Source organism: Elephas maximus, chromosome 23, assembly GCF_024166365.1.
Source record: "Elephas maximus indicus isolate mEleMax1 chromosome 23, mEleMax1 primary haplotype, whole genome shotgun sequence".
NCBI classification, from domain to species: Eukaryota; Metazoa; Chordata; class Mammalia; order Proboscidea; family Elephantidae; genus Elephas; species Elephas maximus.
In genome coordinates, this window is record NC_064841.1 from 19,062,965 (window position 1) to 19,087,355 (window position 24,391).

The 24,391-nt window shown below is 45.1% G+C and overlaps 1 protein-coding gene across 1 annotated transcript in view; it reads right to left on the reverse strand.

Moving 5' to 3' along the window:
• CLSTN2 (calsyntenin 2) overlaps window positions 1-24,391 on the reverse strand; it is a 712,394-nt gene that overhangs the window by 29,785 nt on the left and 658,218 nt on the right. Inside the window, exons 9-10 of the mRNA XM_049867339.1 lie at window positions 19,091-19,253; window positions 977-1,143 (exon numbers count right to left, since the gene is read on the reverse strand). Coding sequence (XP_049723296.1) covers window positions 977-1,143; window positions 19,091-19,253 — 330 coding nt within the window. The remainder of the gene's footprint in view (window positions 1-976; window positions 1,144-19,090; window positions 19,254-24,391) is intronic.

Sequence of the window (24,391 nt, forward strand, 5' to 3'; positions counted from 1 at the left end):
CGCTCTGTAGTATTGCTTGGACTCGGGCAGACACAGCTGTGGCCGTTTTCCCATTCCTGTCTAGTCTATAATATTCTTTGGACATGGCCAGACATGGCTCTAGTAGCATGCTTGTCTGCTTCTCACTTTTGCCTTTTTAAATATATGCTAAATAAAGCTCTCTTTTTGCTTTATTAAACTTCGTAATGTTTTTTCCCTACAACACAACCAACCAACCCATGAACAAATGAAGTATGACAAGTCCCTCCAGGCTGACATTGAATATGGGCCTACTTTTGTGTGGTGAACTGATTATACACAGGGCTTATCTAGTAGTTTCAGGAGATAGCAGCAGAAGTCCATTGTGGAAGTCAAGGTTACTAATGCCATCTCCCCCTGAGGCAGCACCTTTGCCATGGTCCCTTTCTATGCATCTTTACAGGACATGACTCCATTTTCTGGAGCACACTGGTGCTGGACAGCTTCAGCCTCATAAATCAATGTTCCATTGTTCTGTTTTCTCAGGGGTGTTATGGATTGAATTATTGTTCCCTCACCACCCCCCCCCCCCCGCCTCAAAAAAAACCCAATGTGTTGTAAATCCTAACCTCTATGCCTGTGTTTATAATCCCATTTGGGAATGGGTTGTCTTTGTTATGCTAATCAGGCAGGATTAATATAGGGTGTATTTTTTGGATATCTAGAGTCAATTTCTTTTGGGATATAAAAGAGCTTAAACAAGGGAGAAAAGGAGAGATGGGGTAAGACAGATGCCAAGACACATGGAAATCTCCCAGGAACCAGAAACTGAGGTGACAAGGACATTCCTCCAGAGCTGACAGAGAGAGAAAGCCTTCCCCTAGAGCTGGGGCTCTGAATTCAGACTTCTAGCCTTCTAAACTGTGAGAAGATAAATTTCTGTAAAGCCATCCATTTGCGGTATTTCTGTTATAGCGGCACTAGTAACTAAGACAAGGGGTGAAGCCACATCCCTTACCTTTATTCCTTGGCCAAGGCTTTCCAAGGAATTAATATCTAGCCCTTCCTTGCAGGCCTGCAAGCAGGAAATCACCTTCTGACTCTCCATTTTGCCAGGGCGGATGGTGAGACTGGCCAGGCTGCCATGGAAGAATTGAGCAAACCGGGGTTTGGTGACCTCTCCTCCTAAAAGAAAGAGAAGCAGTGTTATTTGCTCTGTGGAGACTGAGTAGGAAATACTACCTCCAGGTACCATCTTATCATGGAGCCAAGGATAATCTGTGTGTCCCCAAAACCTGAGCTCTTCCTTTTGAGTGAACTCAGGAACCAGGATCTCAACAAGAGGATGGTATATGCCACTAATACTTTGGCAGTCCCCAGCTGCACCGAATATAGGAATCCTGGAATTTCTGAACTTCAAAACAGTTACTCTCAGGGGCATAAACTCTCTCAGAAGACAGGAGGGAGAGGGACCTACAGTGTGAAAATAGCAGGCAGAGGAAGTTAGTATTGATTATAGGCCTCCTGTGTGCCGGGCTCTCTCCCAGGAACTTCATCTGAACGTGCCTGCAATTAAGGTACTATTGTTTCCAACTGGCAAATTAGGAGCCCTGAGTCTTGGAAAAGTTGAGGCAATTCCAAGTTAGTTGTGTAGTGTCTGGGATCTTAAAAGCTTGCAAGCGACCATCCGAGGTACAACAATTGGTCTCTATTCACCTGGAGCAAGAGAGAAGTGTCAGGAAGGGGAAATGGAATGCATGGTTGATTGCCTCCATGAACAACTGCCTTCATTGCCATGAGACCAGAATAGCTGGATGGTGCCCGGCTGCCATTACTGAACGTTTTGATCAAAGATTCTAAAGAAGAATCCTGATCAAAAGGGAGAAGAATGCAGAAGAGAATTTCAATTCTCATGGAATCCAGACTTTCTGAAACCATTAAGGCTGATGAACTCCCCAAACTACTGCTCTGAGACATCTTTAAACCAAGCAACAGTCTAGCTTAACTAGTAAAGAATGTCTACGGTGAGCATTGTGCTCTTTTAAAGAACTTACTATATGGGATCAGATCGTTAATGGCAACTCAAAAAGTTGAATTGAAAGCCTAGGGGGAAGTGAGTCTATGTCAACAGGGGAGGAAGAGATCAGAAAGAGGGTGAGAATGGCTGCACAATTTGAAGAATGTAATCAGTGTCACTGAAATGTACATGTAGAAATTGTTGAATTGTATGTTTTGCTGTGTTTATTTTCAATGATATTAAAAAAAAAAAAAAAGGAAAGGTTGACATATTTGCTCTGGCCACACAACTAGGCATTGGAGCTGGACGTCTCACCCAGGTCTGTCTGATTCCAAAGTGGGTACTTGCTCCCCTATGTTCTGCTAAGACCTTGGCATGCAACTGAGGAATTTTAGAAGCACCATTTCCCTAAGCTGGGGTTCTTGCAATGACTTGATTTCACATCTGCTCATATTCAGGGCCACTGGCATATAAAGACCTCCCTGATTCCGTTCTACCTCTGGCACAGCAAAACGTTCATCTCCTGCTTTTCATTTCCCGTTGTTTTTGCACCACCTGTGCTGAATCCTGTCTGAGCTCAGGTCCAGTCTCACCCACGGGAACGTGTTCAATGAGGCTCATGTTGCAAAACCAGGCTGGAAGGCTACCTCTCCCATTTGCTCCCTGGTTTTCCAAATCATGTCTCCCCTTAGGTGTGTTTGAAGCCCCCCTCCTTCAGGAGGCCTTCACCACTGACTTCCCTGAACATAGAACTCTTCCATCTCTGGGCAGCCTACACTGACAGACCTGGCCTTGATCTTACACTGGAGCTTGTTCAGAAAGGCAGCAGAGCACATAGAAAAGATGGATCTGGGTTGCATTCCAGCTTTGCTAATTCCATGGGAAGGTTTTTGTAACCTCTCTGAGGCTTTGTTTGCTGTAGGGAGACATTCTGGGTTTTGCTCCCTGCTTCTCTTGCACTCTCCCTGAAGGCTCTGACAGTGGTGTGGTGTCCCCAGTGCCTTGCAGCCAGCAGCTTCCCCCAGCACTTCTGGCCCTGTGTGGTTTTGTAGTAGAGTGCTGAATAGTTCACGATGAGATACCTCTCTGTAAGTAGCTTCTCCCACGTCTGAAAGGGCAGATTTCCAGCCAGTTCTGGCAACACAACACCACAGCAGTTTCTCTGCCACTGTGAGCCAAGGCAGTGCCAACAAAATCTGGACCTCGATCTGTAGTGGGAGGCTCCCTTAAGTGCTCTGTCTCAGTCCTAGGGGTTGTCGCTGCTCCTTACACCTGATATTCCTATATTATTTAGAGTTCCCTTTCTTTCTGACTAGCAAATCCCTTGTTACTCCAGCCTCCTACTATAGTTAATAAGTCTTTATATTTCCCTGTTGAAATCACTGTAGCTTTCTCTCCTGATTAGATCTAAACTAATACACTTCTTCCACCCCCTCTGCCTCATTCCTCTTCATACTGAAATCCTCCCCTCCAAGCTTCCCAGACTGGGCAAATCCTCCCCATCTTTCAAGGCTCCTTAAGCCCCCTAAGCTCATGAGCCCTCTCCCAGTCTAGATTTCCCAGCCCACCATGCCTTCTCACTCTCCTGAGCCTTGGAATATTGGCAGTTCATTTTAAACGTATCTCTCACAGCCTGGCATTGTTACCACTGGTTTACATGTGTATGTTTTATGTCCTCAATAGGCTATAACAGTGGTTCTCAACCTTGACTGCATATTTTAATCATCTGGGAATCTTTCAAAAGAAAAAATGGATGTCTGGTACTGGGTCCCACCCCCAGAGAGTCTGATTTAATTGGTGTGAGGAGTTTTAAAGGCTCTTCAGGTGAATCAAATGCAAAATTAAGGTTAAGAACCACTAGGCTATAAGCTCTTAAGATTGGTTTTTTAGCATGCTCCTGTGTGATCCCTATCCCTCTATGTTCTTGTCACTCTTGGCAGCTGCTGTAATTTATTTAAGTTTCTCTCTCTGTCTTACCACACCACAAGCTCCTGAGTAGCAGGGATCACTCATGCATTATTCATTTTAATGAAGACAACACTGAGCAGGTATTGGGGGCCGAGCGCTGCACCAGGCACTTTGCGTAAGTGGCTTATTTATTGCTCTCATCAACACTGGACCCTTTGTGTCGTCCTGGCATACTACATCCTGCCTGGCGTGCAGCAGGCATGTTATAATTACTTGCTGGATTGAATGAGATATTGAGTTGAATGTCAACAAGCAGTAGACACTATGGTTGTCCATCCAACTTCTGTCCCACAGTTCCCTCTTGCGATGGCAACCCTGAGGCTTGGGGGATTGACTCCAGCACCAAGGATGGACTTGATTTAGCCTAAGCTAATCAGGTTTTTTTTTTTTTTTTTTTTAAAGCAGGTTACCCCATCAGCATTGTTTCAGCGACTGATTAGGGGTGGACCTGGGACCCAGTACCATTATCAAGTCAATCAGCACCTAGCATTCAACAAGCCACAGGGTTCAGGGATAAGCAATGAGACCAAGTTTAGGCCAGTGAGATGCGAGAAGATGACTGGTAGCTTCTGAAGAAAAAAAAAAAAACTTCCATTTTCTCTCCAGAAAGTTTCTGGAACCAACTCTCTTTCCCTGGAGATTGTATGTGAAGATGGAAGACCAAGGGCTACAGCAAGCATGTGCAAGCAGACTAGCGGCAAAGCATGCATGCAGGAGGACAGAGCCCCAAGGGGACCTCATCACTACTCTACTTGGGATGCCCTCAGTTATGGAATCAATCATCCATCTTTGTGGTTTAAGCCACTTGACTCATGTTCTTATTACTTGCCATTGAAAGCGTCTTCCCTGAGAAAGGAGAAGCCTCTCTCGAGGGGCAGTTCACAAGGAACTCGAAACAGATTTGGCTTTCCGGAGTGGCCTGAGATGGCCATGGCCTGAGGTCATGGGGCTCCCCTAAGTCATCAGTATTTTTCTGCGCCAGCAAAGGGACATCTCTGCAGACTTGTAGGAAGAAGGGTGTGAGCCTGGGTGTGAATGGTGGAGCTGCCACTCTCAACGGCACCCAGATGGTCATCTCTTTCCTGACTTGTCTGTACACGCTCCCTCCCCTCCCCGCCCCCACCTTGGAGTGGCAGATCCAACAGCAACAACTATTATTTACTGGGCATGAACTATGTACCCAACACCACGTGAAGTCCTCAGTGTACTTCATCTCACTGCATCTTCATAAAACCCCTGGAGGTAGGTTCTCATTTTATAGTTACAGAGGAGCAAACTGAGGCTTAAAAAAAGGAGAAATAAGTAGCCCAAGGCCACACTGGTAGGAAGTGGGGAGGCGGGCCTACGGCGTGGGTAGATCCATACACGCACGGGACCAGCTGGTGCGTGCTATGGGCCCAGCAAGCCCAGATGACAGTGAGGCTGAGAGAAAGCCCACAGCAGTCCACCACCTACTCCCTCTCAACCCCTCACTCCACAGCTCCATCCTCCAAGGCCCACCTTTGTGACTCTCTAGGATACTAAGATATTTTCCTACACACTGTTCTCTCTCTGCAAAAAACATTCATGTTCTACATTTTTGACTCTAGCTTTCCAGATCTGTGATGTACCCTATTAATGACACAACTCCAGGAAATTGATTCAATTAATGTTCTGCAATAGGAGGCCAACATAAAATTTGAAATATATTTGCACTCAGGAGTGGTTCAGATGTACAATTAAAATAAAAGGTAAATTGAAAGTCTCTTTTTAATATCTAGGGTGTCTGCATACATACACCACATGGCTCTGCTGTTAACATTTAGACATAAACCTCTCATGAATCATTTTAAGAAAAAAAAAAAAAAAAACCTGATTTCTTCCACAAAGAACCTTCTTTAAATGTCCGTGAGCATGATTTTGTATTCCTGAGGCCAGATCTGTGCCCATTTTTAAAGCATTTGGTGTATCCCTCGCCTTCTGTTAGTCTGTTAATTATAAGATGTGGACCACGTTCTCCAGGAATTTACATGTAGTTGAAGAACAAAAATATAGACACAGGGAATGTAAAATAAAAATATAAGAGTAAATTGCAAGTACAAGAGACATTCTAAGGCAAGTGATACCATGTGTCCAACAGGTTAGAGGGAAAACATAACAGCCATCATTTCTTAGGTCCTGAAGACATGGCAGGCACCTTGGAAGAAAGACCTAGTGATCTGTTTCTGAAAAATCAGCCATTGAAAACCCTACTGAGCACCGTTCTACTCTGGCACACAGGGGGTCTCCATGAGTTGGAGTCGAGATGACAGCAACTAGCTAGATCCTTATGAGATAAGGAAAGATAATAGGTAGGGATCAGCATTTGGGGAAAAATTAAGAGGAAGAGAATCTGGCTTCTCCCAGACTAGGAGAATGATGCCCCCAACTGGGGGTGCTAGGGTGGGTGATGAGAAGGGATAAGACATCAGAGATTCAGAGAGAGTGCACCGGAAACCTGCCTCCTGGGCTGAGGCCTGGCAGGGCTGCGAGATGCCAGAGAGAGAATGCTGGCTTGGCACATCTAGGCAGATGGACCACAAGTGGTCTTACAGAGAGAGCGTGAGAAGCAGTGGAAATTTTTCTGTGTCCCTAATTCAGGCAAGGAAATACTAAGAGAGGTGCCAATCCTGAAGGACCAGTTGAGACCGAAGAGCGAAACAGGTGAAGACCATTTCAGTGGACACCTGCATGGACAGGAGGCCTGCTCAGCACCTTGGCACTGTATAAAGCATCACAATAAGGATATGGGAGAATTCCAGGTTTACTGGGCTAAATTGCCTCCACTCAGATGGAAAGGGGGCCTGAAATGAAAGTAAAAGATGGGTACAGAAAAAGTGATTTTTTTTGGGGGGGGGGGGATTCAGATTCTTGCCTGCTATACTTACAGCTCCTTTTACAGATGAGGTTTTGAAAGTTACATAAATTGCCCGAGCCCACACAGCCACAAATTAGTCAAGTTTTAAACTCAGGTTTTACGTGGTCCCAAGCCTTCGCCGGCATATCCTACAATGAGATGAGGTGGGAGGGATCAAGGAGAATTTCTTGGAGGATGTAATAACTGGGCTGCTTTGTAAAGGTGGAAGGGACATTAGTGGTTCAGTGGTAGAATTCTCGCCTTCCATGCGGGAGACCCGGGTACGATTCCCAGCCAGCCAATGAACCTCATGTACGGCCACTGCCCATCTGTCAATGGAGGCCTGTGTGTTGCTGTGATGCTGAACAGGTTTCAGCAGAGCTTCCAGACTAAGAGACCAGGAAGGGAGGCCTGGTGATATACTTCCAAAAACCAGGCAATGAAAACCCCGCATATCACAACAGTCCGATCCTCGGCCGATCGTGGCGTTGGTGCGGGACCAGGCATTTTGTTCCATTGTGCATGTGGTTTCCATGTGGTCCATCTGCCCAGATAAAGGTTGGGACTGACGTGACACTTGGGGCGAATGTCCATTTATACTTGGTTTTGTGGGCACTAAAGGGCTTCAGCAGCAACTCTAAATTATCAGTGTCAAGTTCGCTGGGAAACACCGTTGTCTTGAAAAGCAGTAGTATTTGGCTAACATGATATAATGTAGCCTATCTCGTTCTAGGAAACCCTGGTGGTGCAGTGGTTAAGAGCTATGGCTGCTAACCAAAAGGTCAGCTGTCCGATCCACCAGGTGCTCCTTGGAAACCCTGTGGGGCAGTTCCGCTCTGTCTTATAGGGTCGCTATGAGTTGGAATCGACTCTATGGCAATGGGTTTGGTGTTTTTATCTCATTCTGAGCCCCAGGGGTGCATCGGGAATGCAGAGCTGCATATCCACTGTGCCTCTGCTTTCTTTCATCTGAAGGCTGGGGCCCACCCACAATAGATACAACATTTGAATCAGTAATGCCCACTTTTCTCTAATGAAAAGATCTATGTAGTGTGAATATACTCAGTCTCCTCCCCTTGCAAAGTGTGTGCAGGACGCCGGCCTTTGCTGCTGTCCACAGCTACTTAGTCTGAGAAAACACATGGAAAGGAGGAGGGGGCCATGCTCCCCCTGGCTTGAGTTGGATCCTGCTCTGTGCATGGCTTGTTGATGGGGACGCCCCTCAATGAACACAATTTCATGGATGGTTGGGTATCAATTTTGAGCAATGCAAATGGCGAGGCCATCTGAAATCTCACTTTCACTCATTTCCTCATTCAGTGATGGGGGCACCCACAGAAAACAAAGACTAAGTGAAGTGTGTAGTAAATCCTCATGAGCTGCAGCTCTCAAACTCTGTTCACACAAGCCCGGGGGTGCTCATGCAGCTGCAGGTTGCAGGTGATTTGTGGAGACAGACATGGCCGCTGGCTGGGACACATCTCTCAGCAGTCTATGTCAGCCCTTCCCGATTTTGTGTATCTATCTCTCCAGGCTTTCCAGCCAACATTTAGATGGCACGTTCTAAGTGACTAAAATATACAACCTAGTGATGACCCGAAAAGTCAGTTCTCTGGGTTGAGGACTAATTCATGGAGTTGGAAGTGTCTTCGCATATCATCTAGGCTATCTCCTTCATTCTCCAAATGAGGAAGCTGAGGGGCAGAGAGGCAAGACTGTTCAAAGAGCCAGAGCAAATAAGCAGCAGCAATGAGGGTCCAGAATTCGCCTCTTCTGACTCCAAATTCAATCCTGCTCCCCCTCCCCACCAAACCATTCTGGCTGATGGCCATCTTCAGGCTTCAGCTTAACTTTTTCCAATCTGTGGAGGAAATGCCAAGGGAATTTGGGGAACTGACTTGACCCCATATTCCAAAATTCCCTGGTCTGTCTTGGCTGTGAAAATGCCACCTGATTTTTTGTACCCCTAGAAGTCCTGATGGCTCAGTGGTAAGCACTTGGCTGCTAACCCAAAGGGGGGCAATTCTAATCCACTGCGGCTATGTGGGAGATAAGACCTGATGATCTGCTTCCATAAAGATTACAGCCTAGAAAACCCTACCTCCGGGTAGATGACTACCCTAGATAGGTACCTATATAGTTTGACCTACAGGGTTGCTATGAGTCAGAATAGACTTGATGGTACACAACAACAGCAGAAGCAGTGGTGGTCTAGCTAGCGTAATTAAGGGTGAGGGCTTTGGTGTTACAGACATGGGTTCAAATCCAGGCTCTATGTGACCTTCAGCCAGGTACCTGTATTCTGTATGTTTCAGTTTCCTCATCTGCAAAATGGGTATGTAGTCATGCCTGCCCCACTGGGTTGTTGGGAGGATGAAATGAGAACACATGTAAAGTGCTCAGCACAGTGCCTGGCGTATACTGAGAGCTAGTTATACTGGTAGAAGGTACCTAGGAACCCCAAGACAGGATTATATCATGTGAGTTTTCTCTGTCTCTCTTTTTGGTAGTCTCTTTCCCTTTTGCCCTCTAGTGTGTCTTTCAAAGAATCTAAAATGATACAGTTTTTGCTCCAAGACCCTTGTCAAGTTATCCAATTAATATAATCTTCAGGATAAAATACAGAATTAGAAGCATCACTCAGTTATACTGTGCTTCCAGACATGAATCATTGAATTTTAAAGCAATTTCATCTGGGTCGTAATTAAACCAATACATCCCCACGTCAAATTGACTCCAGGGCCTAGAGCAATCTGTCCTTTATTTTATAAGACAGACAGTGCTAAGAGACACCCTGTTAGTCACCCCTCCATATATGTCAGACCATGAGCCACATACCTTTGTCAAAACAACCTCAAAAATGAGATGCAATTCAACAAACCTTAATTATCTACCTTCTTTAGGAGCTCCCATAGGTGGTGCAAATGGTTAAGGGCTTGGCTGCTAACTGCAAGGTTGGTAGTTCAAACCCACCCAGAGGCACCTCAGAAAGAAGGCATGGCCATTTACTTCCAAAAAATCAGCCATTGAAAACCCTAAGGAGCACAGTTCTACTGTGCACATGGGGTCGTCACGGGTTGGAAATAACTCAGCACCAACTGGTTTGGTTTTGGTTTTCTAGCCCTAAAAGAGAAGGAAGGGAAGGAGAGGAGAATCTGTGAGGGCAGACAGTCCTTGTCCTGTACGAACTCACGACCTAGTAGGGGATGGAGACCTGTGTTAATAACTCCAACAGGACGTTTCCCAAAAAGGGCTCTGGGGACACTATTTCACGAAGAGAGGTGAAGTAAGTTTGGGGAATATAGGTATGTAAAGTCAAACGGGGTTCTTTACTGGTGGCCTTTTGAGGGCCTTTCATAAGCTAATGTGCATTGTGACTCTCCAGCGTGGTGGTATGGGGATGGTTGATGTAGCATTTTTTTTCAAACTTGACCTTGGAATCCTGGTGGAGGGGCATCCTGTGGGACTGGAGCTTCATGAAGCCCCCCTTGGGAAACACCATTTGGAAGTCAGGCAGACTACTTTCTGCTAGTGTAGTACCTCTTTCTGCCACTGGCAGAGACCCTGGGGATGCAGAATAATTTCAACACAGACTTTATTAAGTGAAATTTGCACTAAATTAGACAAAGCTTATTAAGTGAAGGGTTGTACTCCAAGTCTCTGCACTAATGTTAGTATCTGACAGAAAAATGACCTGAAAATATACAGAGGATCACAGGAGCATATATAATCCCCTATATCTGAAGATCCTACACTATTTGATTACTGTAACTCTCAGGGGTTATTTCTGCCCTTTTATCTTTTTTATTGACTATTTCTTTCCTTTGCTCTTTCCAAAAGCCACAAGTACGGATTCTGTATGTCATTTAACAGGGTCTGATTTTTAGAACCATCCTCTTTTCCATCTCTTGCTGGCTTATTTGTTAAGCAGAGGATAGGACTCAGCAAGACCAGAAGCCAGGGTAGAAGTGCTCCTTATCCAAGGCCAGGGGACATCACAGTCAGAAGTAGGAGAACTGGACACTGGAGGAATGCCAAGGTTGAGAACACTGCAGTAGAGGGATAAGGTAACTCTGGGGGAAAAGTCTCATGGAGGGAACCCAGTGAAGAGATCCACCAAGAACAGATGAGGACTGAGCAAGGGGCAGGGTGGTGGCTTCTTGAGTGAGCGACTAGAACTGTGTTTCTTCAAACAAGATTAGCCATTTCATCAAAAGAATGACTGCCCAGGTGCCTAACGCAAAACAGGTAAAATAGAACTGCTCTGACTGTAGTGTCGGTGGGCAGGTGCTCTGGATTCCCACCTGCTAGAGTCCCCTGCAACAATGGGCTCAAACATTGTGAGGATGGCACAGGACTGGGCAGTGTTTTGTTCTGTTGTACATAGGGTCGCTATGGGTTGGAACGGACTCACTGGCATCTAACAACAACCCACCAGCACAGAGACCCCTACAGCAGCCACTGGGGCATCTTCCTGAAACCCCAGGAGCTCCCCAAGGCACCAGTCTGGAGCGATCTGCAGCCTTCCTGACTCATTTCCATGGACAGCTGGGTTACTGTTCCTGAGTGGCTGGGCCCAGTTCAGAGGGCTGGTGAAGCAGTTGTGAGTGTATAATTTTTATTATTTATGAATAGAACTTGGATTTTTATTCTCAGGAATAACATAAGTAGGAAATCTAAGGAAAAGAAAGAATTGACACAGTCATTTAAATCATCTTCTTCCATGTCATGACCGATAGAGAGACACCACCACCATTGGTTGCTGTCAGGTCGACTCTGACTTATGGTGACCTCGTGTGTGTCAGAGTAGAACCGTGATCCATAGTGTCCTCAATGGCTGATTTTGGGGAAGTAGATTGCCAGACCTGCCTTCTGAGGAGCCTTTAGATAGACTTGAACCTCCAATCTTTTGGTCAGCAGCTGAGCTCGTTCACCACTGGCATTACCCAGGGACTCCAAGGAACCTGGTGTTTGTCTAAAGGCAGCAGTTTCTGAGTCAGTCAGCACAGACTGAGTTGCCGCCATGTGAGAAGGTCAGATTCCATCCTGAGAGTATTGTGATACTCCCAAATACACAAATGATGGAAGGTAGTGTCTGTGGTCCATACAGAGGAAGCAGAACTCTTGTGATGCGAGGCCCATCCTGACTGCAAAGTCTTTCCCTACAATTAAGATACACTGCTTGCTCTAGGCCTTACTAGCAACTATTCTTACGTGTAAATGAAGTCTCAATTTTTTTTTTTTAAATGACTGGAAAAAATACTAACAAAAATGAAATACCACTGATTACTTCAGCTTTCAATTTGGCTAACAGGACACGCTAGGGTAACTGGGGCTGCAGAACACTGCCCAGTGACAGGGCTGGAGTCAATTCCTGGGAGAGCCCAATAAGCAGCTGCTAGCAAATCATTTTTTATTCCCATCGTTTCACCCCAGTTGGAAATTTCACAAATGGAAATCGGTTTCTTTGTCAACCTCAAAAGCACCTGAGAAGCTCCCCACAATTTCCAGCCCAGAGGCAATTTGAGGTACACACAGAGGGCTAATAATACAGAGATATATGGATTTCAGAAGGTTTGGAGCCCTGGTGCCACAGCGGTTAAGTGCTATGGCTGCTAACCAAAAGGCTGGAAGTTTGAATCTGCCAGCCACTCCTTAGAAACCCTATGGGGCAGTTCAACTCTGTCCTATAGGGTTACTAGGAGTCAGAATCGACTGGATGACATTTTTTTTTCCCCCCAGAAGATTTAGGGACATACAGAGATAAGGGATGTATTACAGGCCATTAATTTCACAGTGCCATGGCCTATTGGAAGATCTTTTGATGTCTCCATTCAAGGCAAAAGACCTGGATCCAAGGAGGATATAAGTATTTATGGGAGTCCAAGCTTCTTAACAAGGAATATGTGTCCTATGGTCTGGTCTCAACTCCTTTCTCCAGCCTCTTCTCTACTCATTCTGGTCCATGTACCTTCCAGTGATAAGGGACCTTGGGCACATCTTGAGCACAGCCTTTTATGTTAATTGTCTCTGCCATATAGTATAATATTGCATCCTTTACCTTCTTAGTGAACTCTTAGGCACCCTACAAAGCCCAGTTTTAAGAATTTTCTCCTTTGCAGAAAAGTTGCCAATGAGTTGTCTTTCCTCTTATGGAAAATACTCAAATCTTCACCATGGCCAAAAATTCTCTGCATGACAAGGTTCCTGCCTACTTCTTTAGTTCCATCTTCCAATACATGTCTCCTGACTATTCTCCAGCTTCACTGACCTTCTTTTTGTCTCATGGGTGGATCTTCAAGGGCAGAGTCTGTGTGCAAGGGTTAGCCATGGGGGGAAGGAGAAAAGTCAGTACATGCAAAGAGCCATGGGAAATGTGGGAGCCATGAGAACCATGGGAAACCTGGAATCACAGACGCCAGAGTGTGCCAAGGTCTTGCAGATTGTCTGCAGTGTTGGGCTTAGGTGAAAGGAACAGAGAAGGGGGTAGAGGAGAGAACCAGTGGATGTTTTATACCTTACACATCCGTTCAACAGGAACATGCCAAGCACATTCCATGGGCGCAGCACCTAATGCTTATAATAACCTTATGAAGTAGGTATTGCTATTATTTTATAGATTAAAAAAAAAGAAGAAGAAGCTCAGAAAAGTTAAGCATCCTGTTGGGTCCACACGCCTAGTAAGTGGCAGAGCTGGAATTCAACTCATATTTAAAATTTTCTGACTCCAGTGCCTAAACTTTCTTTCATTGTTTTATGGAGGGTCACAGGAGGTATATGGCAGGAGGAAATCAGAGCTCCTAATTTTTTTTAATCACAGAGCTTTCAAGTATCTCCAGGGGTAAAGGATTTTTAGCATTTGTATTAATATGCATCAGCTCCTGCATTTCCCCAAACATATAATTACATCAAAAAATGATCAACCAACAACACAGGGCAGTGAGCCAGTGAAAAGAGTGTAGATTTTGGAAGTGTGGGGTGGGGCAGATTGAGCTGGGTGACGTTAGGTAAGCTATTTTACCTCTCAGAGCCTTAGCTTCCTTATCTATAAATTGGGCCTAATGACACTTTCTTACAGGACTGTAAACACTCCCACATATATGAAGGGCCCTATTGTAACACTGGATCTTAAAGCTTTAACCAGGAAGTGACGTATGGTACTTCCACTCACATTTCATTGGCCAATGCAAGTCACATGGCCACATCTAACTCCAAGGGTGTAGAAAAGAGCAGTCCTAGCATATACCTGGAATGAGAGCCAGAAATATTCTGTGAATGCCTTAATGACCACCACATTCATTTAGAGTAAATATATATTTATACTTTTGTTTAACATTTGGAAAGTGTTTTTGTGAAATAGCTTTAAAATAAATTATAATCATTTATATAATATTAGAGCTGCTATTTATGGAGCAACAATGCTGCCTTCAGATGTGGCCAAGGAGAATACTGGGGAAGGAAACACCTCCCAGAATGGAGCCAAAGGCCACAACAAACACTTGCCCTCTAGTGACCTTTACAACATCTGCCGGAAGGGATTTCAGAATTGCTGTGGACCAATGACAGCTATATTTCTCTCATTCTTCTGCTGCTTAGTGGAAGTGTTTGTGTGGTTATTCTTCCTGGTTCCACTGTTGTGTAGCGTGTGTGTGTGTTGACGGGAATGGTGGTTGTGGTGGCAAGTAACTCTATTAACGTATCAGTCTCCAGGTCAAGTGGAGCACATCTGGGCTGGATGTAGAGCCTGAGCATCTCACCCTGAAGAAGAGATCACAGGTCATGGGGAATCACCCAGAGAGCTGGACTTTGAGCTTGGAGCCAGTACCAGATGGAACTTTTGAGTTGTCTCAATTAGGGAAGGGCTAGGTGATGACCTGTTGGGCACACTGGTGTTCATCAGTGTTATACATCAAAATGTCTTTAGTTCTTCTTCTAGACATCACTGTAGGCTTCACATCCCTGGCTTGTTGGACTTAAGTGTGGCCATTTGATTTGCTTTGGCTAGGAAAATGTGAATAAAATTAGTGGCATCAGTTCTGGGTGGAACTTGAAGAGCTTGTGCACAATTCTCCATGCTTTCTCTTTCTTCTTCCTCAGTACCCAGCAATGTGGCTGCTCTGTCTGCTTAGATCCCAGAGTGGGGACAAACCAGGGCAGAGCCCTCAGTGATTTGTTTTAAGTGACTAAGGATTGGAGCTAGTTTATTACTGCAGCACACCTTAGCCTATTCCGACAGATCTGAAGAGATCATCTTAATTCTTTATAAAATCAATTTTTATTTTGGTGGGATGAATTCCCTGCCCAGTAGGCATGTAACTGGGGAAGCAGTGGTTGTAGCTGGCATTGTAGAGATGGGGGCAGGCTGCAGTTGTAGACTGAGATAATAAGGATCCAGATGTGGTCTCTGAGGGCCTCAAAGGAACAATCACGGTAACGTTCATAATGAGGACATGACTAGGGCCATCTTATGGACATTGTTAGGTCCTTAGGTGGTAGAAATGGTTTGCACTCAACTGCTAACCTACAGGTTGGCAGTTTGAAGCCACCCAGTAGTACTGTGGGAGAAAAGGCTGGCATTCCATTAAAATTACGGCTAAGAAAATTCTATGAAGCAACTCTACTCTGTAACACATAGGGTCACCATGAGTTGGAATTGACTCTAGGGCAACTTACAATAACAACATGGACATTGTTATAGATTGAATTGTGTCCCTCAAAAATACGTGTTGGAATCCTGACCCCTATACCTGTGTATGCAATCCCATTTAGAAATAGGGTTTGTCAAGGCTGGCATTAATCCAAAAAACACAAAATAATAAATGTTGGAGAGGTTGTGGAGAGACTAGAACTCTTATACACTGCTGGGGGGAAATGTAAAATGGAACAACCACTTTGGAAATCGATTTGGTGCTTCCTTAAAAAGCTAGAAATAGAACTACCATACGATCCAGCAATCTCACTCCTCGGAATATATCCTAGAGAAATAAGAGCCTTTACACGAACATATATATATATATATATATGCACATCTATGTTCACTGCAGCACTGTTTACAATAGCAAAAAGATGGAAGCAACCAAGGTGCCCATCAATGGATGAATGGATAAATAAATTATGGTATAATCACACACACATCGATAAAGAACAATGATGAATCTGTGAAACATTTCATAACATGGAGGAATCTGGAAGGCATTATGCTGAGTGAAATTAGTCAGCTGCAAAAGGACAAACATTGTATGAGACCACTATTATAAGAACTCAAGAAATAGTTTAAACATAGAAGAAAATATTCTTTGATGGTTACCAGGGTGGGGAGGGAGGGAGGGAGAGGGGTATTCACTAATTAGTAGACAAGAACTATTTTAGGTGAAGGGAAAGACAGCACACAACACAGGAGAGGTCAGCACAACTGGACTAAACCAAAAGCAAAGAAATTTCCTGAATAAACCGAACACTTCGAAGATCAGAGTAGCAGGGGCAGGGGTCTGGGGACCATGGTTTCAGGGGACATCTAGGTCAATTAGCATAATAAAATCTATTAAGAAACCATTGTGCATCTCACATTGGTGAGTGACATCTGGAGTCTTAAATGCTAGCAAGTGGCCATCTAAGATGCATCAATTGGCTTCAACCCAACCCACCTGGAGCAAAGGAGAATGAACACCAAAGACAAGGTAATTATGAGCCCAAGAGACAGAAAGGGCCACATAAATCAGAGACTACATCAGCCTGAGACCAGAAGAACTAGACGGTGCCTGGCTACAACTGATGACTGCCCTGCCAGGGAACACAACAGGGAATCCCAGATGGCGCAGGACAGCAGTTGGATGCAGACCTCAAATTCTCTTAAGAAGACCAGACTTAATTGACTGAGACTAGAAGGACTCCGGAGGTCACAGCCCCCAGACCTTCTGTTAGCCTAAGACTGGAACCATTCCCAAACCTAACTCTTCAGACAGGGATAGGACTGGACTATAAGATAGAAAATGATACTGGTGAGGACTGAGCTTCTTGGCTCAAGTAGACACATGAGACTATGTGGGCAGCTCCTGTCTGGAGGGGAGATGAAAGGGCAAAGGGGGACAGAAGCTGGCTGAATGGACATGGGGAATACAGGGTGGAGAGAGGGAGCATGCTGTCTCATTGGGGGAGAGCAACTAGGAGTATATAAAAAAAAAATTTTTTTTCAAGGTGTATATAAATTTTTGTATGAGAGACTGACTTATAAACTTTCACTTAAAGCTTAAAAAAAAATGTGTTGGAATCCAAACCCCTATACCTGCATATGTAATCCCATTTACAAACAGGGGTTTCTTTGTTATGTAAATGAGACCACATCAATGTAGGGTCTGTTTTAAACCTAATTGTTTTTGAGATCTAAAAAGAGCAGATTAAGCACAGAAACAAGCAAGCAGACACAGAGGGAAGACAGAGAGAGGCAGATGAACCTACCAGCCCAGGAACACCAAGGACTGCTGGCTACTAGAAGTTGAAAGAGACAAAGAAGGACCTCTCCCTGATTTTGGACTTCTAGCCTCCTCAACTGTGAGAAAATAAATTTCTGTTCTTTAAAGCCACCTACTTGTGGTACTTCTGTTACAGCAACACTAGGAGACCAAGACAGTCATTATGCAGGCTATGTTCTATCATAACAGCCACAGGCTAGCTGTGGTGTCTGGCTGAAGCATCAAGCCACACTAGAGAGCCATTACTTTTAGCACAGCTGTGTTCAGCTGTTAATGATTCCTGCGCAACCTCTCAATCAGTGCACTGCTATACTAGTTAGTTTCATGGACTCTTGCCAGATGACATGGTCACCCTTTCCTGTTACCCTGGGGAAGCCCGAGATACTGACGGAGCTCTCATCACCAAGTTCTATGAAAATGTTTAATGAACTTTTTACTATCACATGACACATGTCAGATGTCAAGTAAGTGACCTCAGCTAAAAAACACATTCTCTTCCCTGACTTGTTCATGCTTTATTTCCTCCCTGGGTTTTATCTGTAGTGCTCCCAGGGCTGCACTATATGCACTTTTTTCCATTTTCTCATGCACAGGACTCACTATTTGTCCGAACCCAGAGCAGCTGGTGTTTGGCCTAGTTCACTCCTGGGTTAGCTAGCTCTCTGAAGGCATATTCTTATACTGCAGACCACCTCCCCCTGAATTCCGCACGCCGAATGGTCAAAGTCACAAATTCTAGTAGCTTTCATAGAATCCATCAAGATGAGGTTGGTTTATATCTCAAAGTACTAATCTGCTTTTTTGGGGAACATTTTCCTCCCCATCTGCTCTTTAAAGCATCCCCAGCCCTTAAGGTAGCAGAAACAAAGACTTGGAAGAGAGACAGAAAGGTTACATACAAGCTTGGAGAGCCACTGTTCCTGTGTCCAAAGAGGAGATCAGCCTGGGTTTGAGGGATTGTAAAAGAGACTACGACAGAGGAAGGGAGGAGGGAGCAGAGACCTTCAAGTGGGGATGTGGGGATGTAACACAGAAGCTCAGTCCTTAGAGACCATGGGAAGGGCAGAGCTGAGCTGACCTTGAGAGTGGCCTCCATGGACTCACGGACTATGCACAACCTGCCCCCCACAGTCCTGGGCATTTGTGAGTCCCCTGAACGGAAGGGTGGGCTGGGGCCTTCGACAGCCTGTGTGGGAAACATGGAGGGAAAACCTTGGCTCCTGACCAAAGTGGAGCTCAACAGAGCCAACTGGGAATTTTGATATAAGAGTCTATGTTCAGCTTTTTCTCTATATATCTCCAGTTTGGAACAGAATAAGGTTCCAGAAAAATGAAAGGCATTAGTAACTCAGAGACAACCATGAAACTGCTCATGTTGATCTAAAAGTCTGGTCTCAGGTCAAGCGCTTTATCATTGCACAGGTTTAGTGTCTGGACTAATAAATTTTTTTATAAGTCCTACTTTATTGGTAGCAGTTGCTGTCAAGTCAGCTCCAGCTCATGGAGACCCCTGGCGTATCACAGTAGAACGGTGCTCTATAAGGTTTTCAGTGGCTAATATTTCAGATGTAGATTGCTAGGCCTTTCTTCTGAGAAGACTCTGGTGGATCAGAACCTCCAACCTTTTGGTTAGCAGCTGAGCACGTTAACCATTTGCACCATCCAGATACTCTACTTTTTAAGCAAGGAAGAGTAGTTGTCACACCACATGCTTTTCATTTTTCTAAGTATCTTTCATGGAATGTACACGGACAGGTCAGGGAGAAGGGCTTGAGTTAGGTCCCCTGTCCTTGACGGTCTTACCTTGCCAACAAGCACCGACTGTCAGTTGCATGGCTATGTGAGATGGATGAATGGGCCAATCGTTGGTCACCAGGTACGGTTCATATGTTGCTCCATCCATGTATAAGGTTACCACTGGAAACTCCACATTGATGACATAGTAATGCCACTCCTTGTCACAAATCTAATGAAAAGAGAAGAAACATTCAAAATTGAATGTGTGATGCAAAATCAAACAGACTTGCATTTTAATTTTAAGAGGAAGAAAAGACATTTCGGGTCAACAGTTTTTCCCGCAAAGAACTCAATGAATGTAATGGTTGACACAAACTGAGATTAGAGATGTTCCATCATGGAATATGATGGGGTAAACCATGGGGAAGAAGAACACCTGAGGATCCAATCATGGGGCATATATTTGATTCTGGCCAGGTGATCTCGGTCACATAATTACCAACTTGGCTTGGCTGACAAGCTCTTAGTGAGTAGGTGGGGTGTCAGCTTAAATTTGCTTTGTATGGAACTTCGCTTACTTCTTTGGTTGAGAAAAGCATTAAGTTGAAAATATTTTTCTAAGTTTGGGGATAGATGGAGCTGTAAAAAAAAACAAATTTGCTAGATTGAAAGTAGGAATGAAGATGAGAAGGAGGAGAGGAGGAAAGGAAGGGGAAAGAAGGAAATGCAAAAGGAGGGGATCAGGAGTTAAACCAACCGAAAAACCAAATGCGTTGCTGTTGAGTTGATTCCTACTCATACTGGCCCTATAGGACAGAGTACAACTGCTCCATAGGATTTCCAAGGTGCGGCTGCTGGATTCGAACTGCCCACCTTTTGGTTAGCATCCAAGCTCTTAACCACTGCACCACAGAAGTGGTAAAAGAGAAGGCAACGAGCATAGGAAAAAGAAGAAAGAGATGCAGAAGAATAGGAACCTCCCGTTCTTTTGTCTATATTTTAAGGGTTGCCAGCGAAGCTGGTATAAAATCATGGCCTCTTCAACTCAAGCAAAGTGAACCCTGAGGAGGTAGCCTTCTCAGCAGATCTCAGCTCTGCCCTTCCCCCCATACCTGCGGAGGTAGAGAAGGGTCATACATGACTTCCATGGGCCCGGACTCTGTGTGGACCACTATAACACACAAGTCCTCTCACAACCTTTTGCACCCCAGATGTCTGGTCTTAGGGCTGGGAACCAAAGGCAAACCTTATGGATTGGTAGAGATGTTGGAGGGCTAGGTGGACTCAGAATTCCTGACCTCAGGGACTAAACCTATAAAGCATGATTCAAAACAGGAACCAAACCTGGCATGCAAAGGAGACAGGAAGTATAAAAGGTGGCAAGACTGGGGAATGGAGCCACCACCCCTCCAATCCCCTAAGCAAGTATCTGGGAGTCACACTGGATTCTCTCTCCCTCACATTCCCTCCTCCCCCTCTAATCTCTCTGCACCCTGTGGTGTCCACCTCTAAAGTGTCTCTCATTTGCATCCTCTTGTCTCCATCATCCCTGCTATCTGTGGCAGGGAAGACAGATGAGTTAGCATGAAGGTGACCCCAAGGCAAGGGCATCAAAGCCCTCCCGCCTCCCCCCCCCACTCTGGATTAAATGTTCTGTTTCTCATGAATAGATAACACTAACAGGGATGCTAAATGATCTTTCTCCTTTCATTTTGGAATAATAATTTTTTCCTTAATGTTCGTTTTATTTTGTCCTGTCTCATGTCTCGGAAAATTGCTCCTTTTGAAGCCCATTAGTCTGATAAAGGCTGATAAATATTTTAGGGGACCTTGGAAAGTAAGCAGGAGGGTCCAAGCAGATCACGCCAAAGTCCTGCTACACTCAGTGAGAGGGACTGACCAGTTCACACTCCCTTCCTGGACCCACCTGGGTGCAGGGCTCTGGGGCTGGGCTTGTGACTGAAGTGGGGTGACCCAGGTGTATAGGGATGGCACAAAGGAAGACCTGAAGACTGAGTCTAGGGAGATGGAAAAGTAGGGAGCTAAGGAAGGTATCTGAATGAAATGCCCAATCCAAGGAGGCCTAGTACTCGCTGGACTTTGGGTTTGCCATTAAGGATAGCCAGGAAGCAAAGGGATCCTGGGATATGGTCCACGAGACAGACCCTGGGGGTGTTTCTGGAGGCATCTTGAAACCTTTGACCAGGCCCAGGGTGGGGAGGGGAGATGGTGGGTAGGTAGTCAGAGTCAGGGTGACAGTGCTATGACCCTGACCGTGCCCACGTCCTACAGAATGTAGGCAGAGCACTGAGAGCCACACCTACAGCACTCAGGAATGTCCTGCTCTCAGTCGCCACCCTGAAAGCAGCCTTCCTCTCTGATGTGCCTGGCATGTTGCTTCTGTGGATGCTACCTTATAGCATTCCTAGTCTGCTCCAGGAGGATGGACAGTGACCCTTTGGCTCCTTTTTTTCATAACACTAACTGCATTCTGAAAGTGAAGAGGACTTGAAGCACTTATTGATGAAGACCAAAGACTACAGCCTTCAGTATGGATTACAACTAACATAAAGAAAACAAAAATCCTCACAACTGGACCAACAAGCAACATCATGATAAACAGAGAAAAGATTGAAGCTGTCAAGGGTTTCATTTTACTTGGATTCACAACCAACGCCTACGGAAGCAACAGTCGATAAATCAAATGACGCATTACATTGGGCAAATCTGCTGCAAAAGACCTCTTTGAAGTGTTAAAAAGCAAAGATGTCACTTTAAGGACTAAGATGTGCCTGATCCAAGCCATGATGTTTTCAATCTTCTCATATGCATTCAAAAGCTGGACAATGAATAAAGAAGCCCAAAGAAGAACTGATGTCTTTGAATTACGGCGTTGGCAAAGAATATTGAAAATACCACGGACTGCCAAAAGAATGAACAAATCTGTCTTGGAAGAAGTACAGCCAGAATGCTGCTTAGAAGCAAGGATGGCAAGACTTCATCTCACATACTTTGGACATGTCATCAGGAGAGACCAGTCCCTGGGGAAGGACATCATGCTTGGTAAAGTAGAGGGTCAGCAAAAACAGAGGAAGATTCTCAATAAGATGGATTGACACAGTGGCTGCAACAATTGGCTCAAGGATAACAACAATTGTGAGGATGGTGCAGGACCAGGAAATGTTTCATTCTGTTGTACATAGGGTTGCTATGAGTTGGAACCGACTTGACGGCACACAACAACAACAACTGCATTTATGAGGTGCCTGGGTGGCACAAATGTTTAAGTGCTCGACTACTAGTTGAAAAGTTGGCAGCTCAAACCCACCCAGAGGTGCCTCGGAAGAAAGGCCTGGCAGTTAGCTTTCAAAAGATCACAACCTTGAAAACCCCATGGAGCACAGTTCTACTCCGCACATGCAGGGTCACAATGAGTAAGACTCGACTCGATGGCAACTAGCAACAACAACAACATTGCATTTTTGTAGGACAAAAAAAAAAATTCTAATCCTAGTGCTGTCGAGTCGATTCCGACTCATAGAGACCCTATAAGAAGCAGCCAAATAATTCTATAATCCAACGGCAACAATAACCTCTCTCAATATTGCAGTATTTTCTTAGGTACTCCCCCCCAGCTTTTTCTCAAGTGTGCAGAGTTGAACAGCTGCCCCTGTGATGCTCCACACTGAAACAATGACTCTGTTGAGTCTTCTTCTTGGGGGTTTCCTGTTCTCATTAGCACATCCAAGGCTCTGAGAAGCTTCAAAGTGTATGTGACAACTTTCCAACCTTGCTGGAAAATGGAACTTTCCTATTTATAGCATCCCTATGAACATCCTGTGAGACAACAGTTGGAAAAGGTCTATTTGGATCACACTGTAAACACAATTTGAAAGTTTGCATGTTTCACTTAACATGAACATTAAAATGCCTCTCAAACTTCATTTTAAAAGGCTGCATAATATGGGTGTACTATAATACATTTGATGACGATGCTGAGAGCTGCAGTCAAGTAGACCTCGACTCATGGTGACCTTATATACAACAGAATGAAATATCGCTCAGTCCTGCGTCATCCTCACAATTGATGGCATGTTTGACTCCATTGTTGTGACTCTTGTATCAATCCATCTCACCGAGGTTCTGCCTTGCCTTCCCTGGCCCTCTACTTCACCAAACAATGTCTCCCTCCAGCAAATGATCCCTCCTGATGACATGTCCAAAGGTAGCGAGTCAGGCAGCATTCTGTTGTGATCCATAAGGTTTTCATTGGCTAATTTTCGGAAGTAGATCAGCAGGTCTTTTCTTCTTACCCTGCCTTAGTCTGGAAGCTCCGCTGAAACCTGTCTACCATGGGTGACCCTGCTGGTATGTGAATTACCAGTGGCATAGCTTCCAGCATAACTGCACTATGCAAGCCATCACAATATGACAGATGGACAGAAGGTGGTTGCGGTACAATGAATTACTTAATGTGGGCCTTCTGGCCATGGTTTTAGTGAGTCGCACACAGCAATTGGGTGGGACTGTGCAAGTGAGGTAATTGTGGCCCACCAAGGGAATTGGTCAGTTTTGCCATCTGCTAGGCTTAAAATGAGCCATCCTAGCAGTGGGAAGAGAGAATCTCACCACCAGCAAGGAGCAGAGTGTGTCCTTTGAACCCAGGATCCCTGCACTGAGAAGCTCCTGGAACCAGGAGACACAGAGCAAGAGACAGAGAGAGATGGAGAGAGAGAGAGAGAGCTGTAACACTGAAGACGGTAAGAAGCAGTGGCAGAGAAATGTTGGCAGAAGAGACCAGGAAGAGGCAGCATGCTGGGCTTCCTAGCCCATGGAGCGAGAAAGCTGAGTGCCTCTGCGAAGGAGGCTTGCTGGAGAAGTAGGGTCCTCTGGGTACTTGGTGAAGCTAGGTTTGCTGAGTCACAGAGCTAGAGCTGAGCGCTGTCTGGCCAAGGCTTACTGGCAGAGTAAGTCAGGGCAGTTATTGGCAGAGCTAAAGGAACTTTGTAATACTTGCCTGAGCAGGGCGGAGGCGAGGGCCAGTGAGAGGCGTGCCTGTGGGCACAGCTGAAAAGAGACTGTCCTGATGGAAGAATTGTATCTTGAGCATTCTTGAACCTGAATTGTAACCTGTTACTTCCCTAATAAACCCCATAATCGTGAGTATTGTCTGTGAGATCTGCAGGGCCATTGCAATGAACCATCAAACCCAGTAGGGAAGTAGACAGTGCTGTGGGAGGAAGAGTTGGTGTCAGAATTGGTAAAAATGGCGGAGAGAGGAGGCATGTCTGACCACTGCCTCATAGGAGTCAGCCTTGGGCTGTTTATTTTGTTTCTCCCTCCCCCTCGTGAAGTTAGAGGAGGTCA